Below are 12,547 nucleotides of genomic sequence, written 5' to 3'. Positions count from 1 at the left end.
TGTCTGTACTGCCCCATCACTCACGCCAAAGCTCCTGGGTATTGAAACGGGAAGGTTCCTGCCTAGTTTCTGTCACTTTTGTTTGTTTTTTGTGTGGAGGCAGGGGACAACTCATAGGAGCAGACCCCGCCTTTCACCGTGGAGGTTCTAGAGGTCAAACTCTGGTGGTCAGGCGTGGCCAGCCCCATTTCCTATTTCATCCTGTCATCCCTGGACTTTAACTTCTAGAGAGAAAGCAGACTGAGTGCACCCAAAGCTTTCTTGCTACACTTGGATGAAGGTTTCTTTCAAGAGGGATGACTGACCTCAGGCTTAACACTCAACACAACTCACGGATCTCAACCTCTTGTGTTTTCCTAAACGGTGAGTCCACGAAGTACCATGAAAACCGTTTACTACCTGATCCTCAGCAGCACTTCATTATCCAGGAACCACGGCTTGTATTCAACCTTTAGAACAAGCTCATCTCCACTTCAGTTGAGGAGACTTTCAAGGTCACACAGCTGTGGCCATCAGAACTGCGATGTAAACCCAGGCAGCCTGGCTCTGGTGTCTACACTGACACTCTACATGCCAACAGGCTTCCAGAAATGCCTTAACTGAAGCTTTGAGCAGCCTCCATGGCAGGTAATGAAGGGTTCACAGACCAGCCCTGAAGGAGGTCTTGGAAGATTTAAGAGGAAGGGTGGAAAGGACCAACACACTGATGCTCTCCTACAGAAATGCCTCAAGGAGTGAGTGTGCCCTGAGCAAGAGAGAACAAACGCATGCCGTAGCGATGCCTTAAAGCAACACCCAGGAATCAATTCAGTGAACTTGAACTCAACTGGAGTATGGTTCCCCAGTGTGGGGGCTCCGGACAACAGGCAAAGTGGTCAGACCTGCGATAGAACATTCTTAGGATTAAAAACTGATGAATCAGCATGAAAAATGGTACAGGAACTTTAACTTGCCTGGGCTAATTGCTGCCTCTGAGGCTAACTGCCTCTGCTAACCTAGGCCTAGTCCTGGAAGCTTTGAACCTCCAGTCAATCTAACCTAGGCCTAGAACATTTTCCGCCTCTGAGACTTACTGCTTAATAAGCTCACCCTTTCTTGTTCTTTCTGAGCTCTGGGCTGGCTGGTCCACCTCAGTTGTTCTGGCTCAAACTCCTCTCCCAACTAACTCAATGTGGCTTTTCTCTCAGCCTCTGAATTGCTCTGCTTGACCTCTAGTCAAGCAATCTACTCTAATCTCCTGGCTTCTTTTCCTTCTCTGGCTGAATCAGACTTCACTTGAGTTCTCTCTGTATCCCATCTCTCTATTTCTGTCCTGGTAAAACTGCCTTTTCTCTCCTCTGCCTTGCTCCTTAAGTGGCTTCCAAGCTCTCTCTTCTTGAGATAGTTGGGCTTATCCTACTCTGTCAATTCTTTCTCTGACTCATCACTTTCTGCCACTCAGTCAGACATCACTTTCAAACATGGGTGCTTTCTTCCACAAACTAACTTTACCTTCACTGTTTGGGATTAAAAGCCTGGAAGTAAGCTTTTCTTTACTGAAACTTGCTCTATACCAGGCTGGCCTTGAACTCAGATCTTGCCTCTGTCCCCTGAATTAAAGGCGTGTTTGCATTCCAGCCAGTTCACACAGACCTAGAAGGTCTTTGTATGTAACATCTTGCCAGAACAGCCATGTTCTGAACTAAAATTCCTCTACAACTGTGGACTCCATCAAAATCATGCATTTTTTTTTTCAAAGATGCCATAGAGAAAATACAATACATTGTCTTACAAAAGGTAGACTTAGAATAACAAACTGATAACTCAATACGAAATGACATAAGGGCCAGAGGGTATATTATGAAAAGCATAACAGGTAAGAAGCATATGAAAAGATGCTTCATTGCAGGGAGAGGATTAAAAGTACAAGATGCTTCATACCTGTTCTGCAGGATTAGAACTCCCACTACCATGTGTTTGCAAATGTGGGCAGAAACTGGAATTCTGTTATAATGGTGAATCTACATTGAGAAACATTTAGCAGTTTTTAACATGCCCTCAGTAACCAACGCAGAAATTCCACTCCTAAATACTCTACCCTGAGTCCAGTCCAAAGATCTGTGCATGGATGCCAGGGCAGCTTCAGGCATGACAGCCCATTGTAAGCTAATGGATAAACGTATAGCTAGTACAGTGGAACACCTCGAAAAACAAGATAAATCAATTAAAAGCATTCTGCTGAGCATGTCTGTATACTGCTGATGTGTTTGGACTTCATAATCTTCAAATTCTTGTTTCTGAATCATTTAAATGCATGCTAGGTACAACAAAAGAGAACTAAGCCGTCATCTTACATCTCAAGGGCTGGGAAGATGGCCCGGCAGGTAGAGAGCTCCTTGTGCAAGCACGAGGACGCGTGTTCAAACCACCAGCACCCACACTCGAGGTGTGGTAGGGCTCTGCATGCCTGTAACTCCAGTGTTGGAGTTAGAGACGGGCAGACCCTGGGAGCTCAGTGGCCGGCAGGCCAAGCCTAGTCGGCAGGTCTCAAGCTTCCGGTGAGGGAACGTGTCTTCAGGGAGGATGGCAGACAGTGATAAAGATGCCCGATGTCCTTCTCTGTGGATGCTCATCTGTACACACACACACACAGACAGTCTCTCCACTGGAAGTCACAGAAATTCAAGTGAAATTTCAAAACTTCATCTTTTGTCTGAATTTCAAACTTACTGTGTCTAGTTTGTTTATCAGAAAATACACAGTGTACAATTTTTTTACTTTCAATCTAGTGGTTTTTTTAAAAAACAAAACAAACCCTCTGGTGAGAAACAAAGCTGAAAATGTGAACACAGCCAAAGTTAAAGCGGCGATGAGGAGTGCCCCCACTGCCCTGTAGCGGCACAGCACACACCGCGTGCAGGCGGCCACCACACATACCTGAGGCTATGACGGGGTCCTTCATAAGTTCTCTAGTTATTGGGCAGATGAACTCATCAGGGATTCCGGAAGAAAGGGGATCCATCTTGGTCCTGAGCTCGTCAATACTCCTCAGCACTTTGCTGCGCAGACCTAGAGATTCTGAGAGAATGTGTGTTACATTTAGGCAGCAAGTGAAAAATCTATAAAATGAAATATTACTAGGAAGTGAACTCAACTCTCCAAACTTAAGGATGTAAATACAGGTAATGCATAAAGCTAGGAAAAGAGACGTGTTATTTTTCGGCCATGTGTTACACAATCAGCTTTCTGCTACTGGACACTACTCAAGCCAACCAAAAGGTGGAAGAATTGATCTTGGTTGGGTTTGAAGTCTGTGGATGCGCTGGCCACACTGCCCTTTGGCCTGTCGCGAGGCAGGAGACTGTAGTGGGAACACTCCGAAACGAGGCTGTTTGCCTCCCGGTGTCTGGGAAGCAGGAGAGAGAGGGAAGGGACATGAGGCCCAGTGTCTCCTCAGGGAGAGACCACAGTGACCTAACTTGATCCCACCCAGTCTCAGCTTGTGGAGTCTGCCGTCTCCCCGCGGGTCACAGGCTGGCACTCGAGTCTAACACATGGGCGCTGAGGCACACACATCCAAACCCTGGCAACCTGGATATTGATTTAAAAAAAAAAAAAATGTCTCCTGCACTTTTATGAGTTTTCAGAAAGGAAAGATCAAGAAGTAAAAACCCTGGTTTAAAAAAACAAAACCTCTCATCCCTATTCATAAATGTGTGATTAATTATTTCAGTATAGGAGTTCTGACCGAGAGTAGTTTCTACCAGCGTCTCTCTGCCAAACTCCAAGCTCCACAGCCCTGCTCAGCATCCCACAGCCCGGCTATGACTGAGGCCAGTGTGTGCACACAGGCCTACTGACTGCACTCATGTCTTTTCTAATACTGTCCCCAAACTGATTTTCTTGCTCTTTATCATGCATACTTTATATATGACAATAGTGTTCACAAACGTTCAGATTCACACATGCCTTAAAACATCTCTATGTCAGATATGCAAATATATGACACAAGGAGCTATTTCTTAGGGAAAATCCTGGCTCTGCGCTGGAGACAGGAGATGAGGTGCAGAGCTACAAAGCAACTCACAGTGGCGTGCTTTGATCATACCCTTCTTGAGGAATTGTTTTTTTTTGTTTGGTGGTAGTGGTGGTTTTTGTTGGTTTTTTGAGACAGGATTTTACTATAAGGGTTTTCATTGGCAAACTAGTCAGTGGCTTACCTTTAGTTAAAGCACTAGATTGCGAAACTCAAATATTTAGAAGCCCTTTATCCTGCTTTTACAAAAAGCCTGTTAACTAGAGACTTGATGGTGCTCAACCTCTCGGCAATAGTTTTTGTGTCAAATGTGATGGACACGCTACCGTGGCTTATTCCATCCCAACATCCTTCACAGTGCTTGGCCACTTCACATGCTGAGTGTCAGGCAAATCCGGATTTTACACTGGCATTAGAAACTGTGAATCAGGCTACAGTGACAAATGCAGGCAAAACATCTCTCCATGTAAAAAGCAAACCTCAGCATTTATGTCATCAGATTGCCTTTTCTACTTATTTTCAGCCCCAACTTTCTGTCTCAGCCCAATTTACTGCCTTAAGGAAAGTGTGTTTCTCTTAAAAATTCAAGACTAAAGAAAAATTTCTTTGTAGCTTAAAACAACTTTTCAGGAAAAGTTAACTTCTACCCTGAAGAAAAATAAAACAGAACATTTCAACATACTTCAGAATGTCTGGGTATGCAGCCATGCATGCCTGTAACCTTAGCCTTGTAGAGGCTGTGGGTGTGGGGGAGAGTGTCACGGCCATACAGTAGGTCCTGACATGATACTTCAGAGCCATGTGGAGAACCAGATGTTCCAGTGAACATATTTTCTAATTCTGCTTCTAAATTATTGAATTTGCCAGTTTTCCAAACTGTAAAGCAGAATATTCATATGTTGAAGCCTATCACCATTGCTTCCCAGCCTTAGGCCACGACCAAGTATGAAACAGATACAAGTTACAGTGGTGCTACCAAGTGGGGCTTTGGGGACGAACAGCATCACGACCCTTACAGGAGAGGCCGTAGAGAATGAGCTCATCTATGCCACTAGATGAAGGTACAGTAGGAACATCCATGAATCAGAAACTGTTCCTGACTAGAGCCCAAACCTGCCTTCACCTTGGACTTGGCAGGATGAAGACATCAATTTCTGTTATTTATAAAGTACTGAGTTTATGGGATGTTGCCATACCAACACAGCTGCATTAAGGCAGCAGCCTAAGTCATAAGGAAATGCAAATCAAAGCCTAAAGGAGAGCTGGCTACTACTGGGTGGTGCTTCTCTCAAAAGCACACAGGTCCTAGAGAGGCTCTGGAGAAACTGGAGCCCCAACCAATGCTGGCGGGACTGTGGACCAGCAGGCAGCTTTGGTAAACAGCTTGGCCCTCCTCCATGTCCTGCCCAGAATCTTCCTAGGCCCCACCAATTCTACTTTGAGTAGATAAACAAGAAAATGGAGGAAAAATACTGAAAAGCTTCATGTGTTGCCAGGCATGGTGGTGCAAGCCTGTAATCCCAGCACTTGGGGAAGGAGAGACAGGGTTACCTCTGTGAGTCCGAGGCCAGCCTGGTCTACAGAGTGAGTCCAGGACAGTCAAAGCTACACAGAGAAACCCTGTATGGAAAAACCAAAACCCAAACCCCTTCATGTTCATAGAAGTCTTATTCATTACATCTAAAACACGGAACTATCCCAAATTCCATGAATTGATGACAAGTGAAAGGAGAAAGGCTAGACACAAAAGGCCACAAATACTGAGTATTAGTAATAAAATGTCAATAATAGGTTTGTAAACAAAAAGCTGGAAAGAGTGAGCTTCTGGGGGAGGGGAGCCCCGCCCCCTGGCTGGAAGTCACAGTGGAGGGCAGGAGAATGTAGCCACGCCCTGTAACAGGTAGGGACTGAGGGATGCTGGGAGAACCTGGAGGCCAGGTTTGGCTAAAAGGCACCTCAGCTGCTTGTCCTGGCTCTGAATCCCAGCACTTTTAAATGAGTCATTCTGACTGGTGAGGTATCAGCTAGCTGTCACCCAAGCATGGGGACCTGCAGTCCACAGGCAGAACCCATGTGAAAAAGCCAAGCATGGTGGCCCCTGTTAATGGTCTTAGCACTGGGGGCACAAGGATGAGTGGCCGGGGCTTGCTAGGGTGACCGGCCTCGCCCCAGCTGCTGACTTCCAAGCTAATGGCAGCCTGTCGCAAAACAAGCAAGCACGCAAACCAGGTGGCTGGCTCCTCAGCGGCAACAGACTGGGCCCTCTGCACACACACCTATACGAGGGATCCGAAACGCATACACAGACAAATTTTTTTTCTTTTCTTTTTTTTTTTTTGAGGATAAATGTTAAGGATCTGAACTCTATTTTTAAAATGTGCAAGTTTCTAAAATTATAATCATAAACTGGGCCGGTTACTTGGAGAAGTGCTTCCTGCTCTCTGAGTAGGCAGATGTGCGCTCCTGAGAAAGACTAACCGGGACCAGCGCTATGCGCTGTGCAGCTTCGCAGGGAACCAGAAGGACCCGAACCCGACAGCAGCAGGGAAAGCCTGAGGACCGCGGAGCCTGCCACACCCATCTTACCGATCTTCAAGTCGCTCGCCAGGCTTTCCTTGGTGAGGTGCAGCAGCTCTTTTCCATCGATGTTGTTCGTCTGGAAGACGCCGACGAGGTCTTCCAAACCTTGGGCGCGAAGCCATGCTGAGACATCCTCCTCTGACCAGTCTTCAGTTAAGCGCCTGAGCGGATCGTTGGCGCTTCCTGCTGTAAAACACACAGGCCCCGTGAACCGCAGAGCGAGCGATTCTCTAGGGAGCCCCGCCCTGAGTGTGCTTTACTGCTTTAAGGCCCTATAAGAAGTGTGCAGGACCCTGCCAGCGTGATCAAACACTACCGGCCACGCTAGCCCTCAGGGACTTCTTCACTGCGGGAAGAGGTTTTGGTTTTGTGGGACTTGTGCGCACACTCTCCCGCTGACCTGCCCGCTGGTCCACTTTTTCTTCACTTTGTGATGTTCCCACCACTGAGGGGAAGCGCCATTTGCTCTATCATCTGCATATCGGTAGTTATTTCTGACAGTGATAAGCAGGAAGCCTTTTTGGAAAGTTGTAGGCCTGTGTTCCTTGGGGGGAGGGGCGAAAAAAGAAAGCCAACGCGATGTACCCAGGTTTCTGATTAGTGCTGAGATGATGGGTTAAGGATGCTCAGTGCTTGAGCCTAGCATTTGAGGACACCACAGAATAGGCAAGGATGGGGTCATCTTACTCACCTTGGCAAGGCGCTTCCATGTCAAACTGCCAAATGTTCACCGTCTTGTCCATTGAACCAGTGGCAAGTAGAAGGGTGTTGGGTGCAAAGGCGCAGGTTGTGACATACCTAGTTAACGAACACAGCCGTTACACAGCGCCTGAATCAAATTTTCATCAGATTGAAACAAAGCGGAATTAATGTCAGACCTGGTGTGCTGAGTCAGCGTGTGAAGCACGGTCTGGGTGCCCTGAAAAACAACAGTGACGGTTACTCGGGCAGAGGCAGGTCGGGATGAAGCTTCACTCAGAGGCTCTGCCTGCTGAACACATCCCCAGTAACTGACTTGGTGAGGACAGGAGGGCTGCACCCCTAACTAACACCTGGAGCTTGTTCTCACACAGTGACCCCTGCTGTCTGCCAATTCACCAAGGCCGTTAATAGGAACCCGGTCGTACAGTAAACAAAGTAAGGTGTATTCCTGCTGTGGCATCTCATTTGTACGTCCTTCGGGGACCAGTGAAGGGACAGCGCTGATTCTGTGAGTAGTTGGCTGGTCAGTGTACAGGTATGTCCTAGTCAGGGTTCCTATCACTGCGACAAACATCATTTCTAAAAGCAACTTGGGGAGGGAAGGGTTGATTTCTCTTACACTTCTGGATCTCAGTCTGTCCCCGAGGGAAGGCAGAGCAGGACCTGCTGGCAGGACCTGCGTCAGGAAGGGGCACGGAGGACAGCCCCCACTGGCCTGCTCCCCGTGGCTTGCTCTACCTGCTTTCTTTGGCACCATGGCCTTGGGCGGCCTCTCACATGCACCATTAAGAAAAAATGCTCGACAGAATTGTCTACTGGCATCACGATGGAGGGATTTTCTCGACTGAGCTTGCTCTTCGCAGAATAACTAGTCAGGACAGATGTGTGTGGCGGGGACTGGCTGGTGTTTCATAGTTAAAAACCAATGTTATAACCGTTGGTGACTATACACAACCCGTAGCAAGCTGGCGGGAAACAGCTCTGTTTCATCTGCCTTCAATATTTGTTCCCAATTTCTGCTGGAACCTCTAATAACTTTAACTCCTGTGTGCGTGGCTACTCATTGGTGGCCTCCGACAACTTACGCCTCCACTAACCGGCTGGCTTGGCTGATGCCCGAGCCCGGTCAGGAGGTGCCAGGCAACCCGATTTTCTCTTAAAGATCATCCTTATTGGCTATATCTTTGTGAGATGTAAAACCTTCATTTTTATTTATACTCATGTAATTCCGCATTTACTCATATATATCTGCCCCAAACTTGTATTTTCCCAAGACTATGGTAGCGTGCTCTTTCTTCGGCTGGTCCCTAAGTTGACCCTGTACTCTAGGAACTACAGGCAGGCCACACTGAGGCACGCCCTGCTGTTACGGAACTCGGGTTTGATGAATTTTTGGACACCTGTCTCTTTAACTCTGTGTTCCCTATGACTACATTTAAAATTCCACCTATCGTGAAGACATGATTGCAAGAGTTAGGGGGTTCCCAAGCATCTCACCATTTCAGCATTGTGAGAATGTCTATATCTACTTATTGGGCCCAATAAGAATAAACATTTTTATATAACTACATTTGAAGCTCAGCTGTCTGATAAACAGTTTATCTAATTCATACACAAGAGCTGAAGTACTTACAACAGCATATATGATGACGGACTTATCCACTGACCTTAAAAAGAAAAAAAGGAGACAACAGGTGAGGAGTTCTATGAAAACCAAGCACACCCTCTTCAGGCTGCAAGACTGGCAGTGAGCCTCTAGAATGAGTGGGTGCGGCTCTTATAGGAAAAAGCTGCCACGCGGAGAACACTGCGGCACGCAACAAAGCACAGGGCTTACGCGATAGGCGAAAACGTGCTGCCCACCTTCCTCAGACTCCTCCAAATAAACGCTAAGGAGTGACATCGCAACATGGAGGACAGGCCTTCCCGGCTGCATAGCAACACCAGTGTGGACAACTACCCGAGAGAACCAGTACCTGCGCAAGAGCTGTGCAACTCAGGTGTGCCGCGGTAAGCAGCACGGCTGGGCACCAGCCGCACACTAAACGTTAAAGATGCCATAAAAGACAGCTTCATCACACTAAACACACGCACGCAAAGGCCATTTAAACATCTAAAGGAATGGTAACCACTATCGTGCAGCTGCCTGGAGCCCATTCAATGATGAGTTTCTATCGAACATAACCCCCGCCTGGTCCTCAGGACACTGTGTCTTAAATATACACATTCCTTGGATGTCAGGTTGACAACACAATGAAAGGAAATCCCACTTTCTGACACCGCCATCAGATGCAGTGTCACGTAAGCAGAACTGGTGTTCGTGACTCATGTGAGCACTGGATTGGGACAACTGTCAGCGATGGTGTGCTGAGAAGGAAGGAAAGACAAGGGCTGAGTTTTAGGAAATGTAGGCATGTTACCTTCTGGTTGTTGTAGAGGAAGAGGGGGTGGCTGATTCATAACAGTAAGACCCCAGCATCCAGATACAAAACAGACCCTGCGCCTTGGTTGAGAGAAAGGAACCATGTCTTCAGGAATAGGACTTTTGGCTTCCTGGCTCTCTTTCCTACTTGGTGGCCAGACATGAGACAGCTAGAGCCTGGAGAAAGTCAGCAGGCCACGTGGTTCAGCTCCTGTTGCTGCATTCTCTATTTTTCTGATCTTCCTAATTCTGGTAAGAGCAGGACCCCTGCTGCCCAAAAGCTGGTGGGCACGTGGGTTATAGGAGTGAAGGCATGGTACTGGTTTTTTCCCCCTCATTATTTTTCAACACAAGAAAATAATTTTTTTTTTTCAACTCAAAACTTCCTACACACTTCTGAGCACTTTTAAAACTGGCTTCTGTGGTCCTCACTCTGGAGAACAGCAAGAACAGCAACTTCTATCTGAATTATAACGATGGGTTTTGTGCTCAGTAGTAGCTTTTGCATATGATGCTCCTTACATTTGGCTTGCTCAAGAGAAGGGGGTGGAGCAAAACCTAAGTTCTGCAGAGGGGCCAGAGGAAAGTTACCACAGAGAGACCAGAAGAAGGGTGAAGGAGCAAACTTCATACTTTTCCTGATGGCATGTGCTGGCATCACAGCCCAGAGGACAAACAAAGAGTGTCGTGGATATAAACATGTTTTTGTTTTGGTCCCAGGTGTAGGAGGTGGCACTGATTCAGATGGTACACAGCAGCAGACTGTTAGCCTCATGTGGGCTCTGAGAGGAGCTCTTGGCAGCTGCAGATAGTTTAAATCTGTGGACTCTGGAGAGAGAATAAATGCCAGAGCCCAGACAGTGTTAGGGAGCTCCGAGAAAGGACAAGGCTGCTGCTGCTGCTTCCCCCCTACAGCTCCTGTTGCTGTTGATGCAGGGAGACAAGAAGTTGGAGATCTCCTGAAACAAGGATTGGACTGGCTCCAAGGAACTCGATGACCCTAACCAGCAGGGAGCAGCTAAGAGAACTGCGCCCCCTCTCCCACTAACCCTTTCTCTCTCCTACCTGGTGTTGGATGTTGGAAGAGATTGGGGTTGAGTAGGGAGAAAGATAAAAAAAAAATGTAAGAGTCTTTTAAAAGTACACCAACCGAAGTGTGTGAGGCAGGCATGATCACCAAGTGTGTCTGCAAAGCCAGGCACTGGGAAGGCCTTTACACATGTAAAACAATGCCCCTCTCCCTATTGTTTATGTTAAAATGTCCTTGGGAAGTATGCAAATATGTGATAAGTTTATTAAGCCACCCCTCAGTATCTGGGGGAAATGATTACACAAGCTACCTCCAGGTCCTACAGATAACAAAATCGGCAGGTGCCCAAGTTTCTTCTATAAAATGATAATATATTTGCATATATCCTCCTACTCTGCATATACTGTAATAACTCATCTCTGTATTGATTTTTATGCCTAACACAGTGCACATGCTATGTAAACAGCTATGCTGTATTGTTTAGAGACAGCAAGAAAAATGTCTGTACCTGTTAAGCACAGGCTGTTTTCCCCCCAGGACTCTCCATCTTTAGTTGGCTGAATGCACACATGTAAAAGCCAGGGATACACAGGGTCACTATGTTGTTTTTAAATGAATTAACAATACTCCAGAACTCTGCTCTTCATTCCTAATACAGGCCTCATATCCTTTATCTGAAATGTTTCAGGAGGAAAATGCTTCAGTTTGGAATGCTGTACACACGTTACTGGCTATACTGTACAAACGTCACCCCCTTACATTTCAGACTAGGAATGTTCAAATTGTCTTTACGTAGGGATGGACAGAAGGCCTCTGCCTACAAGCCCTTAGGAAGTCCTCAAGGCTGACTTAAGTCACTGACTTAAATCGTAACTTGATTCTTCACTGTGCCTTCAACACTTTCTCGCATCATTAAATCAAGGTGAATCTGACTCTAAGTTCCATCCTGCTTGGCTGGTAAGAGAGCCAACCTGCCATCTCAGCAATGCCCATCACCTCTCTAGGGACACAGAAGCTCAAGCGTCTAGAACAGCAGTCCTCAGCCTTCCTAACGCCGCGACCCTTTAATACAGTTCCTCATGTTGTGGTGACCCCCAGCCATGAAATTATTTTTGTTGCTATTTCACATATATGATGCAGCTGATATGCATATATCTGGAATTCAGGGTTATCTGAAATGCGACCCCTGTCAAAGGGTCGTTTGACTCCCAAAGGGGTTGTCACCCTTGAAGAGGACAGGAAGTGGTATGACCCCACGGAGGCCATGGCCCCCAAGAAGTGGACCCTGTGACCTACTTCTTTCTAGGCCTAGCCTCTACTTTTCATTGCCTCCCAGAATGCTCTCCTGTTCCCTCCTGTCCTGCTGCTCCTTTTATTTAAAAACACTGAATCTCTTAAAATATTTATGTATTTATTTATTTATTTATTCATTTATTTATTTACTTATTTATTTACTTACTTACTTACTATTCCTACATGTCTGTGTATATGTATCACATGTGGACATCCAAATATCTGAATCTGGACACACACTTTTGAAACAGGAAAGAAAAGAGACAAATGCAGTAATCCAACTTCACTGTTATGGACGCTTTAAAGTTATGGAGTGGGCAATATTAGGCCTAGAACATAGAGAAACATATGCTGTTTCATTTCAAAACAATAAATACTATAAACAAAGGCAAATGGGCGAATTTTCTCAGAAGACTTTCCTGACCACAGTGAATGATAAAGTTCAAGAGTATTTAGGTAATAAAGCCAGGCTTCTCCCACTCTCTAAACAATATGATGCTGGAGA

General features: G+C 46.3%; 1 protein-coding gene across 5 annotated transcripts in view; it reads right to left on the bottom strand.

The window, feature by feature from the left end:
• The window catches only part of Wdsub1 (WD repeat, sterile alpha motif and U-box domain containing 1), a 32,915-nt gene that overhangs the window by 5,961 nt on the left and 14,407 nt on the right, over window positions 1-12,547 (bottom strand). For 3 of the 5 annotated variants that reach the window (XM_055600588.1, XM_055600590.1, XM_055600593.1), the window contains 5 exons: window positions 8,931-8,964; window positions 7,474-7,514; window positions 7,287-7,393; window positions 6,602-6,781; window positions 2,917-3,057 (listed from right to left, as the gene is read on the bottom strand). In XM_055600588.1, coding sequence (XP_055456563.1) covers window positions 2,917-3,057; window positions 6,602-6,781; window positions 7,287-7,393; window positions 7,474-7,514; window positions 8,931-8,964 — 503 coding nt within the window. The remainder of the gene's footprint in view (window positions 1-2,916; window positions 3,058-6,601; window positions 6,782-7,286; window positions 7,394-7,473; window positions 7,515-8,930; window positions 8,965-12,547) is intronic. The other 2 variants (XM_055600589.1, XM_055600592.1) reach the window with 1 other exon arrangement.

The sequence above is a fragment of the Psammomys obesus genome, unplaced genomic scaffold, assembly GCF_907164565.1.
Source record: "Psammomys obesus unplaced genomic scaffold, mPsaObe1.curated_primary_1811, whole genome shotgun sequence".
NCBI lineage: Eukaryota > Metazoa > Chordata > Mammalia > Rodentia > Muridae > Psammomys > Psammomys obesus.
This window is presented reverse-complemented; position numbering and strand designations above follow the sequence as displayed.